Here is a 16,384-nt window from a genome sequence, read left to right as displayed (position 1 = left end):
ACAAGTCATTTATAAAGTAGGAAAGCAAGCTTAATGGGACCAGAATTTCTGGGTGGTGTTAAGTTCCCATTTGAGAATAATTTCAGGAAAATCATCTGTCCAGTATGCACATTTTATTCAGCAAGCTTCAGTTGCTCTGTTGCAGAAACAAGTAGAGAGATGGCTGGGTCTGACCAGGGGTTAGAATGGAGGGAGAGAGAAGCAAGGAAGCTGAAGAATGTTTGTAAAGGAGTGCTTATAAAGTTAAACCTAAGCTGGACAAGGGAGGCTGATGGATAGTGTAAAAGCACAAGAGTCAGTGAATTTGAGGATTTGAGGTTACCAGCATATCCCCCAGCATTGCTGTTGTGGGCAGTCATCAAGCAGCTGAGCTGGAGCCTTAGATGACTAAGTCAGGGACATGGAGGTTGAGCTGTTGATGGTAATGACAATGGCAATTTATAAACTTGGGAGTAGGGGCTAACATGGAGTTGAGATGAGTTTGGAGGTGAGCTAAAGAAACTGGTGGGCCAGATATTGGGTGGGACATCCACATGGATATTGACGTTATCAAGAATGATGGCAAGAGATGGGGTGGGAAGCAAGATTAATCCAGGATCTTGAGAGTTTAGCTGCTAGCAGGAAGCAATGAAGGGGTCACTGAAGATTGAGGAGAGAACAGTTTAGCTGGATGGCATAAATGTTAAAGAGGGGAAGGAGTTTTCTGAGAAAAGAATGGTCTGGAAGCAGCATTGTCTAGAAGCACTAACCCTGAGGTTGGAGAGCTGTGAGATGCAAGAGCCTTGCCTTGCAAGGGCCGCATGGGAAGAGGCAATATCAGCAGAGCACAGGACCATTCAGCATAGAAGCAGAAGACTCGGGGGACTCTTGGTTCCAGGGGCACGGAGGGATGGCTTGGAAGGGTGAGGGATTGGATTAGATCAAGATGTACAGTAGGAGGAGATGAGAGGCCAGTGGTAATGGATGACGGAAGTGAACAGGGATGGGAGGCATGGTTGGACTGGTCCTGCTGGCTTCTGGGGGCAGTGGGAAATGTCTCTGGGTTCAAAGTACTTCCTGCAGGGGTTTGGCGACTCCCAGGCAGCTGGTTCCTCAGCTGCCCAGGGAAGAGCTGGCCCCGCAGCTCTTTGGAGTGCTGGCGTGGCTGGTTGGAGTATGGCTCTCAGCTCTCTGCAGTTGCAGAGAAAGGTGACCACCTTCCACACTGCCACACAGTGTACCTCCCCACAGAACAGATCGGCAACAAGGATTTTTGCAGAGTGTGCCTTTTCACTTTGGGCAAATATTTTGCCAGGAGACTGACCATATACCTTTTTTCCCCTAAGTTTGCATGCGTTCTCTGTTCTCGATCGCCTCCAAGAGCCATGTTAGGACACTGGTTTGTTCTGTTCTGGGCTTCAATGTCAGTGCAACTTTAATATCTTCCCTAGATATATTGTATGCTGCTTATAGTCCTTTTTCATCTTCTTTGCTCACCAGTGCCTTCTTAAAAGGTGGTTTTGAAGCTGCCTCTTCAACCTCATGATCAGTAAGTTTGGAGGGGGACTCCTTTGTTGACTGGTAGTCTCTGAGTGAATTATCTAGCTTTCTTTTCCATGTATTTGTGACCTTACAGAGATTAGGGAACTTTGCAGGTGCTAATTCTTTGTGCCCTCTGAGTCAGAAGACTAAGAAATGGAAGTTCTTCCCCATGTTTCTCAATGAGTCGTCCTTCAATGCTCATGAATTTCATTATGTCACAACCTGCACCAGGGAGCAGTGAGGCATGATTGAATCCTTCCTCAATGAAACTTCACATTATAACATATGAGGTCATTTCAGAAAAGGTTGTGATGAGCTTAAACTGACTTATGAAGGCACACCCAGTGACCCCAAGGTTAGGGTCGGCACCAAGTTGAAAGAGTAATCATGTTATCTTGATGTCAAGACCCTTGCTAGCTAGTCATGCTGCGGCTTTGTTGAAGTCACATGCTGGGTTGAGTTCGACAGAGGTTGTGGTGCCTCCTGGCTTGACAGCTGAGAGTAGGGCACTGAATCTTTTGTTTATCTGCTGCATCAGGTTACAGCTGGGTTTGCACACAGCATTATAGATAAGTGAGAAAGCAGCCTTCACAGCCTTGCACTTGGTGGTAACATTACCCATTTTTCCAGTCAGGTATGCACCATGGTGCTATTTTTATTTTGCCTTTCTCTCCAACAATTGATCTGTCCAGCCTGATGAAATCCTTCAGCTCCGGCACCAGATCAGATGTTGCAATCAGCATTGTGAAAGTGACTGATAGAGCACCTGCTGTGGTCGGGGAGTTTGCTTTTGGAATGGACACAATGCTGTACAGCATGCTGCATACGCATCTTGAGCCGTGGGCAGAGCGATGACAGACTCGTCAGCTTCGTTGAGTTCTGGTGGCATGTTCAAGTGTTTCAATCACTATGTGCCTTATTGGCTTAGGTTACCAATTAGGGATGTAGAAGTAAAACTGTCCAACCATGTACATTTTACCACCCTCTTTTCCATTAACTGTCCTAGTCAATCAGAATCAAGACTGCACTTCCCTCTACTGCAGTCACATGATCATCTGAATGAAGTGTTCAGTCCTCCTCTCCTTCCAGAAGCTTAGGCAGACAGAAGATGAATTTAGGTGTGTTCCACCTCCCTTCCTCCAGAAAGAGAGAGGATTTTGAATTGTATCCATGATACATAACTGCTTTTGATACACTTGCTGAAAGATACATATCTTTGGTTTCTTTTTTTCCCCCTTTCCCTAAGTAGGTTATGGAAGTCTACTCTAGTTAACTAATTTTTGTTCACAAACTGGCTGGCTTATGCCCCCTGTTTGTACCCTGCAGTTCCTTAAATTCTTAGAGAAAATTCTGAAGGCCCAGAATTAGGAAAGCCAGTTAAAAGGCAGAAATAAAGTGAATGATAATTATAGCTTATCCTGTAAGCAGCAACCATGTGGCATAGTGTACTTGCAGACTACTCAGATAAAATGAGGTTAGAAGCAGCTCTCCTCCCAGAGGTGACAGCTCACAGGGTCACGGGTGAGGTCGTGGTTTCAGCACAGCAGAGGTGAAGTTACTTTGGCAGTTGCTGAGACACCACCAAGGCTTGGATAAATGAAAGACATCAGCTTGTAACCTTGCCAATCACTTAATCTTTACAAACACAAGTATTTAATAGAAGGGCCATGAAAATGGATTTGAAGATGAAAAATAGAATAATATCTCATTACTTCATGTGAAGTGAAAACTGGAACCTCTTAAGAACATGCTTGTTACTTTCCAACAAGAACATTGGCAATTTCCAGGACAGAAATTTGGAGTCATGTGTATGTGTTACTAAATATTCTGTTGGAGATGAAAGTGGCTGTTGATCAAGCATGTATAGTATCTGGATTTCGGGAAGTTAACAAGACAGTGTAGTGAGGACTAGAAGCCACGGGCCCATCTGAAGCCACAAAAGAAAGTTGTGAGTGTGCTTTATGGTCTGCCACTAAAAGCAAAGGAAACACAAACTATGTAACCTGGTCTACGTGGCAAAAATAAAAGTGGCATTGAAGCTCCTACTAACATACATTAAAAGTAATTTTTTTAATGCTAAGGATTCTCTGTTGTGCATAGGATAAAATTCAAACTTCTAAACTTGGCCTACAGACCCCCTATGATTTTTAGCCTCTTCCTTGCAGTTTCTCCTGCCCCTCTGTGAACCAGGTCATCTTGGACCTGAGCCTGTACCTGCACCCTCTCCCCCTGGGAGACTTCCTCACTCATCATTACCTGACTGACTTGTCAGGAAGAGACACCCTTTCTACCCACCTTGCCTACCACCAATCACTGACCTAGGTTCCCTTTCTATGAATGCCAGTAGTGCCCCATATTTACCTCATGGTAAATTTACATTATGGGTTTATCACTCTATTCTACTTTGATTTTCATGCATTTGTCTAGCCCAAGTAAACTGTAAACTCCTTGAAGATAGGAAACGGAGTCTTATTTGCTGTTATATAGTTCCTGCTATAGTGCTTAGCACATAACAGGCTCTATAAATATTTGTTAAGTGAATAAATAAATGAATGTTTTAAGGAACTATGGTGTAAAATATAATTTCTAAAACTTTAGGACTTTTAATCAAGTGCTGCTGCACTCACTATCTATGACTTTTGTTCAAAGGAGTATTTATAAACATTGAGCTGTTCTATCTCATGGCCCAAACTCATCATCAGCAAAGCAATACCCATTGTCTTAGTCTGCTTGGATTGCCATAACAAAATACTATAGACTGGGTGGCTTAAACAACAGAAATTCGTGTCCACAGTTCTGGAGGCTGGATGGCCAACAACAAGAAGTTAGCTGATTCAGTTTCTAGTGAGGGCCCTTTTCCTGGCTGGCAGGTGGCCACCATCTCCCTGTATCCTTACATGGCAGAGAGGAAGAGACAGAAGAGAAAGAAACTGTATGGGTTCTCTGGCATCTCTTCTAAGGACACTAATCCTGTTGGATCAGGGTCCCACCCGTATGACTTCATTTAACCTTAATTACCTCCTGAAGGCTCTAACTCCAAATACTGTTACGTCCTGGGTTAGGGGGCTTCTGCATGATTTGGGGGAGGGGCACAGTTTAGTCCATGGCAACCTCATTTAGGGAAAGGAGCAGGGCTCATTGCCCAAGTCCCTAAATCTTTCTGCCTCTATCTTACCAAGGTTCTTGAAGGCCCATTTCCTCATACATGCATACAACAGCTTTTATTAGTATCTTACACTAAGAATACAACACACTTCTTCTAATAGCATCTCACTCCTTAGCTTAGGTGTCCATGCCAACTGGGGAAAAAATAGTCTAGGTTTATCAGTTTAGAACTTTCCTTTGGGCTCATCAAAAAGTCTTGTGCAATTTCTATGTTGTATTTGTAAAAGAAGGGGAAAAGGAGAGGGAAGGGAAAAAAATGTCTTTCTTAATTTTTCAGAATTTGCTCTTTTCGTTAAGATTCTTTGACAATTTCATTTCATGAGACTTGAATACAATATAGATTTTCAAGTACAGAGTCTATAAATCATGATCCTCATGTCAGTCATAAATTGGCTCAAAGGAGGAGTAGCATGCTGGGCCTCCATAATTCCCAGGAAATACCTAATATAATACCATAAATCAAAATAACTTACAAAGCTGGTGATTTTGTGAGCTAAAATACTTTTCTCAGTAGCATAAGGGTAGAGGCCTCACTCTACTAGGATAAAATGTGTTTTCATTGTGGAATTCAGCAGACGTATGCTAAAGGAACAAGATTACCTTCTGTGGCCTCTACATTTCCTGTTACTGGTGATGAGTTCTTTCAAAATAAAATGTAATGAAAATAACCACTAGTTTTGTTCATTTAATCTTTAGAAAACAATTTGAAGAAATGGCCTCTTATTTTAACTCGTCTTCTGTAAACGAATTTGCTAAACATATAACCAATGCCACATCAGAAGAACGACAGAAAATGCTAAGAGACTTTTATGCTTCTCAATATCCAGAGGTAAAAGAATTTTTTGTGGATTCTGTGTCACAATTCAACAATTCTTCCTTTGAGAAAGGAGAGCAGCGCACCCGGAAGAAATCTGATAAAAGAGAATCTCTTATAAAACCAAGGCTGTCAGATTCTGAAACCTTGTCATTTAAAGATTCTACCAACAAAATTTCTCAAGTTTGCAGCCTAAAAACATATAAAAGAAAATCAGTTAAGTTTCAGAATCGTAGTTCCTATAGAGAAGAGGTGTTTTTTAATGATGCAGAAACTAAGAAATCACCTGTTAGTTCTACTCAAGAGATTGACAGTGGGAAAAACAGCCAAGCATCCGAAGATACTGTGACATCCCGTTCTCTGAACAGTGAGTCTGAAACACGTGAGAGAAGGTTAGAAAATACCATGAAAGACCAACAGGACCTCACAAGAACGGGCATTTCAAGAAAAGAACCCCTTCTCAAATTGGAAAACAAAAAGATAGAAAATCCAGTGCTGGAAAATACTTCTGTGATAAGCTTACTTGGTGATACCTCTATTCTTGATGACCTTTTTAAAAGTCATGGGAACAGTCCCACACAACTGCCAAAGAAAGTTCTTTCAGGGCCCATGGAAAAAGCAAAACAGAGACCAAAAGATTTCTGGGACATCTTGAATGAGCAGAATGATGAGAGTCTTAGTAAACTCACAGACTTGGCAGTAATAGAGACTCTGTGTGAAAAAGCACCTCTAGCAGCACCCTCTAAAAGGAGAGAAGAGCCAGCAACTTCTCTTTGGAAATCAAATGAGAAATTTTTATGGAAGAAATTTAGCCCAAGTGATACAGATGAAAACGCAACCAATACACAGAGTACCACATAAGCATATAAATGAATTACTGCACCAGTAAACTGCTGCCATCACTGTTCACGGCACTGGATTCCACACTGATTCTATTATCTTGAACACAGTTGTTGACATATATTTTTATTAAATTATTGCTTTAGGATTTTTTGAAGTCTAAAGTATTGTCATGGATCTGTTTTTCTTGATATTTGATTTGATCTTTCAAGAATATGATTGTATTTATAGTATAAACCTCTGTTATGAATTAGAAAAGATTCTAGGTTTGTTAATAGGAGACCTGGGACATCTTTCTTACTGTATTACATAATGATATGACACTTGCCCTGGTGAGCATTGTTTCCCAGTATGAAAGATGAAGAGTCTGTACTGAATCAGCATGAGTGTCCTTCCAGTTTAAAAAAGCTTTGCTTTGCTCTCCTAATGGCTCATAGGCTGAATCATGTCTGCCCCTCAAATCAGGTGTATACCAATGTGTTTTTTACTAGCACTTGGGAAAGTTATTAAGTATTTTCTTTTTCCCTGGGCATCATGTTCTATTATTATTTTAGAAAAAAGTCATAATTGGTACTGAATATATGGTATATATAATATTAAAATGGTAATTTTGCAACAGCTCAAAATTAAAAGGTTAATGTTATACACTTTACTATATGAGCTGTGATTACTACCATTAGCCACAGACACCAGTGCCTCAACTTTTTATGTACCTATTGTGATTTAATGTAAATAAAGGTTTGTATAGTACTTTTGTAGTTCTTAAGTATGAAGAAATGGGTAAACTTTTTATTTTGTTAGAAACTGTTATATTTTGAGTGTAATATTTATGGTTTATAGCAAAATGAATGTGCTTATTGTTGAATGCATGTATTTAGAAGCCTTTACTCAGCCCCTGTGTTCTGTGCTAGGAGCTTGAGCTCTACAGGTAAGGCAGAGCTACAGGTGAATGAAAGGAAATCATGTCAGTGAAAAATCATGGTGGAAAGCCCCTGGCATCACATGTGCATGCTGTAGGCAGGACCTGAGCTGCCTCCGCTGCAGGTTCAGATGCACCGCTGCAGCTGTCCTTCAGTTAGTACACAGGGCTGCAAGAGGAGGACACATCCCTCCAGAAAACAGCCTGAGCCGGGAACTGGCTGTGCTAAAGAGCGCTGCTATCAAGTTGAGGAGAGAGGGCTTCCGTGTACTCAGGATGTAGAGTCATTGCTCAGAAGTGAACAAAAAATTAAAAACAAAAGTCTTCTCAAGGGACTGATCGGCCAAGTATGCTTTTCTTTAGAGCAATGTTTTGCCCTAGAGAATTGTAAAATATATTTTATGTCATGACTCAGTACATATGTGTTCGTACATATATGATTGGAAGAAAATGTTTATGAAATATTTACTCATAAGCCATGTAACATACTTTGACATTTTTCTCTTCTAGGATTGTGTTTGGTAGGGCAGTGGGTTTGTGTGTGTGTTAATCCTCTCACAACCCACTGAATTGAATTTCATGGCCCATGGTTAAGATCCACAGTGTGAAAACGCTGTTTTAAATTATATGAGTTCGTCATTTGTTTGCTGTGTGCAGCTGAGTTGTGTCCAGACTTATCAGATGGTATGTTTTGCCATTGAGGGGCCTTCTACACAATGAGTGCATGATATGGTCCTTGATAGACTTGACTTGTAGATGTTTTCAGCCTACAATGTGATCAGCTATCTGAGGAACTCCAGTAAGTAGATACCACTTCATTTCAGTTTATATACAAGACAATGTAGTTCAAACATTTTAATACCTTGTAAATTATGATATTCATATAAATATTAGCTCTATAGTCTTCATATATGTACAGTTTTTGTTTTTGTTTTTGTTTTGAGATTGAGTCTCACTCTGTCGCCAGGCTGGAGTGCAGTGGCTCAATCTCGGCTCACTGCAGCCTCCGCCCCCCGGGTCAAGCAATTCTCCTGCCTCAGCCTCCCGAGTAGCTGGGACTACAGGTGCGTGCCACCACGCCCAGCTAATTTTTTTGTATTTTTAGTAGGGATGGGGATTCACCATGTTGGCCAGGGTGGTCTCAATCTCCGGGCCGCAAGCGATCCACCTGCCTTGTCCTCCCAAAGTGCTGGGATTACAGGTGTGAGCCACCATGCCCAGCCAATAAATGCTATTAAAGAAACTTTTAGGCCGGGCACAGTGGCTCACGCCTGTAATCCCAGCACTTTGGGAGGCCGAGGCAGGCGGATCACAAGGTCATGAGATCGAGACTATCCTGGCTAACGCGGTGAAACCCCGTCTCTACTAAAAAAATATATATATATATATACAAAAATTAGCCAGGCGTGGTGGTGGGCGCCTGTAGTCCCAGCTACTCGGGAGGCTGAGGCAGGAGAATGGCGTGAACCTGGGAGGCAGAGCTTGCAGTGAGCCAAGATTGTGCCACTGCACCCCAGCCTGGGTGACAGAGCAAGACTCCATCTCAAAAATAAAAAAGGAAACTTTTATCAATAGTAGTCAAAATGGGAGCAAAAATGCAGAACTGGAGTTTAAAAATTAGTTTCCAACAGTTGTCAGTGAAATATTTATCACTATTATGTAGGAAAGTGTGTCAGGTGGAATGCAGAGTCCAGTATGAAAAGGAGCCTGTCTGTTTCAGAACGGAAACTGTCAGGTGGAGTGGACTCCCTGCAATGGAGTGATGGAAAGATTTGGTACAACCATTGATGACCTGAGAACAGACACTAGGAAGGTTTGACAAGATCCTTCCTACCCCCACTCCACTGGTGTTGTGTCACCAAGTTCTGCCAACTAAATGGGTGGCCTCAAGCAAATCCCTTACCTCCTTTTAGCCTTAGTTTCCCCTTTAAATTGGTGATGGATTAGATCAGTGGTGGTCAGCCATTTTCTTAAAGCAACTGAACTGTATCTTAATCAGAAACTTAACTAGTAAAACAATTAAAATGCAAGTCTGTTGCTTCAAGCAACACCACTGTGGCTCCATGGAGCACTAGTTTGAAAACCACAGAGATGAGATCATTTCTAAGAAAACCTTTCAACTTTGTTTTCATGATGCTACTTGCCACAATCTTTTTTACTTAAGCAATGATACCGTTTCTGGCTGAACACTCACCACACAGCTATTAATATTGGAAACGGAGGCAAGATACCAAGAGATTTTTGCACTTGAATTCCTCAGGATTCTCTTACAGCCCTGAAAACACCTCTTCAAGGAAATAAATAACATCTGCAAATGGTGCAGCTGCCCCTAAGTATTCAAGGCAAAGAAGCCTTAGTTTGCAGAGATGATGATAAACTTTTCATCCTTCCACAGAAAATGAGAAAGCCACAGGAAATACACGGTTATTTTCTAATTAAAGTTCAATGTGTACGCTTTTAAATTCTGAAGTTATCCTTCTTTTATGATATCAAAATGATGGTAGATCATACCTTTTGGTCTTTTTCATTGTCCTTACATAAAAGTTGGTAATCATATATCAGTCCCAGAAGTTTTATTTGACACTTACTGGTCTATAAAATCCAAAGGAATGGGGATCACTGCCTGCCTTAAAGGTTTTTTTGTGTGTTTGTTTGTTTGTTTGCATGTGAAGGATTTTTATGTCACAAATCCAGCTAACAGTGGATCTAGGACCTAGGCCTCACCAAGGATGTCACTCAACCTGTCAGCCCCAATGACAGGCACACACCTTCAAAGAGCAAGAGTGCCCATCACTTTCTAGGATCCTTGCCTGCTGCTCATTCCATCATCACGGATACAGACTTGTTTCTGGTTTCATCTTCCACCAGAGATTGCAAAGCATCCTCTGCCCAGTGCTTCTAGGAGGCCTTACTGGGATGGTTCATAAGCCACTTTCCTCTTGGTGACAGCCCCTGTACACTGTGGCATGTACGGCTGGCTCCACTTGGTATTTGTTGCAGGAGGGAAGAACATCTCACTTTTGCTTGGCTAAAGGGCCACCCCAGGAGAGCTATTTTGCCTCAGGGTCTTGCAGGGTTTCACTAGGAAAACAGTGCATCTGATAGTTACTCTCTGCCCCTAGGAGGAAAGACAGATTCACCCTTCCTTCCCAAGTCCCAGGCTGTGTGGTTCCCAGCCCCAAGGGTAGCAAGTCAGAACCTCCAGAGAGGCTTTTAAGCATGCACATGTCCAGGGTCCTCATCAAGAGACTCTGAATCAGGGGGTCTAGGGCTCAGCACAGGCACCCTTTTTGTTTTTGCAGTTTCACAGGAATTCTGATGTGCCAGTGATTGTAAGGTTTGTCCCTGGGCAGGACCCACCTGCCTGACCTTCTGTCCCCCTGGGACACAGTATTTCCAGAGAGGTGCTTCAGTTGCCCCACCACGACTTCCAGCACCCCCCATCTCTATATGCAGCTGAGCTCATGATGGAGCCCACTGTGTGCTTTTTGTTGTTGTTACATTCCTATAAAAATGTCCACGCATATTTGAACATCTGTGTTCATAGTGGCATTATTCACAATGGCTACAACACGAAGAAAGCATTCCAAGTAGCTATCGATGAATAAGCAAAATATTACACACACAGGAACATTATTCAGCCTTGAAAGGAAATTCGGACACGTGCTACAACATAGATGAATCTTGAGGATGGTATGCAAAGTGAAATAAATCAGACACAGAAGGACAAATACTGTATGATTCCACTTATATAAAGTACCTAGATTAGTCAGATTCATAGAGACAAAGTAGAATGGTGGTTGCTAGACGCTGGAGGGAGGGGAGAAAGGGGAGTTATTAATGGGTGTAGAGTTTCTGTTATACAGGATGAAAAGTGGCCTGAAGATGGATGGTCGTGATGGTTGCACAGCAATGTGAATTTAATGACACTGAAGTGTACACTTAAAAGTCATTAAAATGCTAAATTTTGTATGTATTTTACAATTTTAAAAATGGAAAAAAAGTAAGACCAAAAGCAACACCTCTCCAGAATGTGTGTTATATACCAAATTTTGACGTATGTGAGATTGCTGACTATATTTTACTTATCAATTTGAAATTATATGGTTTTTATATTGACACTCCATATAAGCCATTATTTTGAAAAAAACATTTTCCTTATTAAAAGATTGGAAAAAAATTCACACATAGCATTGTTTTTCTTTTTTTGTAAGACAGAGTCTCACTCTGTCACCTAGGTTGGAGTGCAATGGCACAATCATAGCTCACTGCAGCCTCGACCTCCCAGGATCAAGGGATCTTCCCACCTCAGCCTCCCAAGTAGCTGGGACCACAGATGTGCACCACCCTGCCCGGCTAATTTTTGCATTTTTTTTTTTTTTTTTTTTAGAGACAGGGTTTCGCCATGTTGCCCAGGTCTGGTCTCGAACTTCTGGACTCAAGCAATCTGCCTGCCTTTGCCTGCATTGTTTTTCTATTATATTTCATGTATTTTATTTGCTTTGCTGCAGGTTAAACTATGATGGTTATATTTATTGCCTAAGTTTCCATTAAGACCAATCTTAATTATACCAACATGATACCTTTCTGCCATGGACAGAGATAATACTCATCTGACATTCTTGGTTTTTTACTGCTCTGTCTTGTAGATAAGAATCAAGAATGCTTCTTTCTACAGATATCTTTTTCGTTAGCTAAATAGGCCTCGCAGTCTCGTTGAAAGAAATAACTAAAACTCACTTTATGTTGTTTCAGTTTATCTGGCAGGGGGAAAAATGCGTATGCAGCTCTGAATTTCTAATATGTCTCTAAGGAAACTCCAGTGAGTTGTCTTGTCAGACTAAAATGTCAATTATTGGCCTCCCTACATTTTTTAACTTTGAATTTTCTTAATTTTTTTGTAAAGTGGGATATGTTTCTGAACTGAAAGAAACTTCAAAAGAAGCCTCATAATAGCTAATTCATATTTTCTCTTCTTTCCTAAAACTATTATAAAAGCACTAATGGGAACAAAACAATTATTTTTCAAAATATAAATGCCAGGATGCACCATATGAGAAGCCCCCAGCCCCCTCTGCTTGCCTCCCAGCACCCGCATTTGTGCTCCAGTGTTCAGCTTTCTCTTCCTCTCCGTCCACCACTCCCTGCCCTCTCTTCCCACTGCCAGTACCTAAGTGGCCTTCCTTCACCTGTGCCTGGCAAAGCCCTAAGTTCATTCCATGTCACCCCTGACTCCTGAATCGACACCTCCCTCTCTCAGCTTCCTGCTCACCAAGCTCAGTGGAGCCTCAATGACCTGCCCACTGTTGCCTGAGGCAGCACTCTCACTGTCCCAAGACCCCATCACACCTTCACCTTGCTGGGACCTCCTAACTCCCTCAGCTTCCCCTACTCCACATTGGGGGTGTATCAGTCCATTCTGACGCTGCTATGAAGAAATACCCGAGAAATACCTGGGTTAATTTATAAAGCAGTTTAATTGGCTCACAGTTCCTTATAGCTGGGGAGGCCTCAGGAAGCTTACAATCATGGAGGCAGTTCACGTGAAGGGGGAAGAAAGGCACCTTTCTCACAGGGTGGTGAGAGAGAGGAAGGGGGACGGGGGGAAGCCCTTTATAAAAGCATCAGATCGGCTGGGCACAGTGGCTCACGCGTGTAATTCCAGCACTTTGGGAGGCCGAGGCAGGCAGATCACAACGTCAGGAGTTCGAGACCAGCCTAACCAACATGGTGAAACCCTTTCTCTACTAAAAATACACATTAGCCGGGCGTGATGGCGCGCACCTGTAATCCCAGCTACTTGGGAGGCTGAGGCAGGAGAATCGCTTGAACCCGGGAGGCAGAGGTTGCAGTGAACCGAGATCGCGCCACTGCACTCCAGCCTAAGTGACAGAGTGATACTCCGTTAAAAAAAAAAAAAAAAAAAAAAAAAAAAGATCTTGTGAACTCACTGTCACGAGAGCAGCGTTCAGGAAACCACCTCCATGATTCAATTACCTCCGCCTGGTCCCGCCCATGACACGTGGGGATTATTAAAATTCAAGGTGAGATTTGGGTGGGGAAACAGAGCCAAACCATATCAGGGGGCCAGGCCTTCAGCAGGTGGATAAGATGGGAGGAGTTCTGAAATACACACCCGGGATGCTCCAGAGGCCAAATCATAGGGCAGGTCGTCCCAAGGACAGCAGTTAATTCACTGACATGCCAGCAAAGGGCAAACCGAATCGGCCCCGCGGAGCCTAGGTAGGGGCGCCGCTCACCTCCTAAAATGCCCTCAAAGACCCCTTAGGGCACAGCCATATGCTGAGACATGTTGGGGTGGACAAGCAGGTCTCAAGAAGCTTAGAATGTCCCCTAGGTGGACGCTAAGGGACAAGGCCCACCGAGGAACGCAGCTGCAGATGATGGAATGCCCTCCCAATGGCGGGAACAAGCAAGGCTTCCGCAGCTCAAAAGGAGAAACATGCTTTGCGCTGGAGTCCTCAGAAAAGGCCACTTCCAAACTGTGGGGATGGGGAGTGGACGGGCCTAAGAGAATGGGAAGGCAGAACACCCCTTCTCCAGTCTCCCTTGGCCGTTAAAACCCCAGAGCAGCAGCAACGTGGGCTGTTTGGTGCGGAGGTTCCTGGTTTGGGTTGGCCAGGCATAGAGTGCTTCCGACAGTTCACCCACCCTCCAAGACGCGCGGGCCGGGGAGCGGGGAGAGGGCGGAGGGAACGGCGCACCAGGCCCCGTCGGACTGTTGGACCAAAAGTCCTCCGTGTCGGGGGCTCGCAGCGCCGCCGCGGCGAACCCAGCTAGGGGGCACCGACTGCGCCGGGTACAGGGAGGCCGTTCGGCTTTTCCCCTCGCGCCCATTACTCTCAGGCGTCCCAGGGAACCCCGCGGGCCAAGTGTCGGGCTGCGTCCGGGCAGAGGCGGCTTCGCCTGGTGTCAGCGCGTTTCCGAAGGGCACCCGCGGCGGGGCCCACAACTCGAGCTGGGAGCCGCCCCAAGCAATCCGTTCCTCCGAATCAGGCTGCTTTTCTCTGTAAAGAAAAGAGAAAGCAAGCGATTAACTGATGGCTTGGACGGCTGGAAACGGGAAAGCGAGTTCTCCAGGAGCCGCACACCTCGGGGAAGCCCAGTCCCTCCCGGGCAGGGAGCGAGGGGCGGTCCTGGGGGCTTCTTCCCGCGGGGAGAGAAGGGAGGGCGGCGCAGCCCTCTGCGGGGTCCGCCCCTCGGTTCTTCCGACCCCCGCGGCCTAGGGGACACGGGGCAAATTCTCGGATAGCGACGGGCGGGAAGGGGACCCGGGTTGGCGATGGGCCGAGTGCCTCCTTTGCTCTCACCCCCGCGCGAAGACGAGGCCAGTGGGCGGGTGGCGTGGGGCGAGGCCTCCGCAGGCCGCCGGGGGCCCAGGCACCTGGAGCCGGGAGGGTCCGCTCCCTTCCCCGCCCTGGATGGCGGCGTATGGGAAAGCAGTCTCCACTGGATCCCGCGTGCGTCGCGCCGAGGTCGTGGAAAGCCGAGGGCGGGAGGGCGGAGGCGCCGGCAGGGTCGGCGGGACTGGGGCTCGGACGGAGGACAGGGGCGAGGAGGAGGCAGGAAGGACGCCGGGTACTGCGGGGCGCCTAGGGGGTTCCCAGCGCAGCGGCTGCGGGGCCGACCCGCCCAGGATGGAATCGGGGCCCCGGCGCCCCCACGCCGCTCCTCCAGGCCGAACCCCTGCGGCCCCAATCCCCCGGCCTCACGCCCACCCCGCAGGTCGGCCCTGCAGCTGCCTTCCCTTCCTCCACCTCCCTCCCGCCTCCGAAGCCGGCGCCCCCGGCCAAGTGGCCGCTCTCAACCTGTTACCAAGTCCTAGAGAGAATTTCTCCAAAATATTTCCTGGATCCCCCTGCCAAGGGCCCTGTCCTGCCCTTCCAGCTCCCATCTGGATGCCTGCAGACCTCTCCCCGGGTTCCGAGGCTCTGGCCTCCTCCCTCCCTAATCCATTTTCCACACCGCTTCCCCGGGAGCCCGTTAAAATACACCGGGACCGCGGCGGGTGCAAGCCTCCTGTATCTCCACATAGCAGGCTAAGGGGGATTGGGTAGGGAATAAAGGCTGCAGGGGACATCGGCTGGCAGGTATGAAGCCCATATTGTGTGTCGTTTGTTAAACACTTCCAGTGGATTTTCTCGTTTAATCTGCCCAACAACGCTTCTGGGCCGGTATTCGTATTGTGTTATAGAAGGAGAAACTGAGGCACAGAGGGGCACTCGGCTTGTAAGCAACGGAGTAATTCAGAGCCCGTCAGCCCCACGCCGAGTTTATTCACCCTGGCAGGGGCTTCCGCGGGAACCATGACCCTTCCTAACTGGGGTGGAAGGACCCGCAGCGCCAGCGGGGTCCCGGCCACACGGCAGCGAGTGTCTGTTAATAGGGATGCTGAATGGGTCAGGCAGTGGGGCACAGGTTCAGTGTGATTTGGATTGCCTGCGAGGCCCCCTTGCTCATCCACCTGCCTTTAATGGATGGGTGGTCTGAGTTTCTGGAGATGGGCAAGATGGAGCAGTCTCCACACTTGGCTCTTCAGCCCCGGCGCCCCCCACAGCCGCCTCTGCTTTCCTGGAGACACCGCAGGCTCCTAACCTCAGGCCGGCTTGTGCTGCTCCACCCTCTCCCTCCCCCACAGACACAGGCCACTTAGCGCGCTCTCCCGTCCCTCACCCCTGCCAACAGCAGCCACTTCTGGCCACTTCCTTTGCATGTGAATGAGTCCAGGTCTGGGCTGCCTTTGTCCGGGGAGGCCGGTGGGATTTCCATCATTAATTGTTGGTTGGCGAGTCAGGGGTCAGCAGTGGTCTCCTTTCCAGGACCCAGAAATGACACCACAAGAGTAACTGGCCACTATTTCCTGCCTAGGAACTAGCAGCATCCCACTCCCACCACTCCATGGCCTAGATAAGACAGGCCAAGACCCCAGAGACAACAGGACTCTGGAACAGGGAAGGGATTTATGATTAGCATAGGCTCTAGTTAAATTCCTTTTTTTATTTCTGTGCATTGACCTATTATGTAATATGCTTTTTTCTTCCTGGAATACAGATCCTACCAGTGGTTTTATTCCTTTTTAATATAATGTTTAATTCATCTGTCTC

At 45.8% G+C, this 16,384-nt stretch overlaps 1 protein-coding gene across 10 annotated transcripts in view; it reads left to right on the top strand.

Annotated features, from left to right (window-relative positions):
• The window catches only part of ERCC6L2 (ERCC excision repair 6 like 2), a 184,625-nt gene that overhangs the window by 151,141 nt on the left and 17,100 nt on the right, over positions 1–16,384 (top strand). For 9 of the 10 annotated variants that reach the window (XR_010148628.1, XM_063787645.1, XM_063787644.1 and 6 more), the window contains one exon: positions 5,383–7,680. The exons of the other annotated variant lie outside the window; for it this stretch is intronic. Coding sequence is in view for 8 of the 9 variants with exons in the window: in XM_063787645.1 (XP_063643715.1) it covers positions 5,383–6,361 (979 nt within the window). In the remaining variant the exon portion in view is untranslated. Of the gene's footprint in view, positions 1–5,382; positions 7,681–16,384 lie in introns of those variants that run through there. 10 annotated transcript variants of the gene reach the window in all.

The sequence above is a fragment of the Pan troglodytes genome, chromosome 11, assembly GCF_028858775.2.
Source record: "Pan troglodytes isolate AG18354 chromosome 11, NHGRI_mPanTro3-v2.0_pri, whole genome shotgun sequence".
Lineage (NCBI taxonomy): Eukaryota > Metazoa > Chordata > Mammalia > Primates > Hominidae > Pan > Pan troglodytes.
This window is presented reverse-complemented; position numbering and strand designations above follow the sequence as displayed.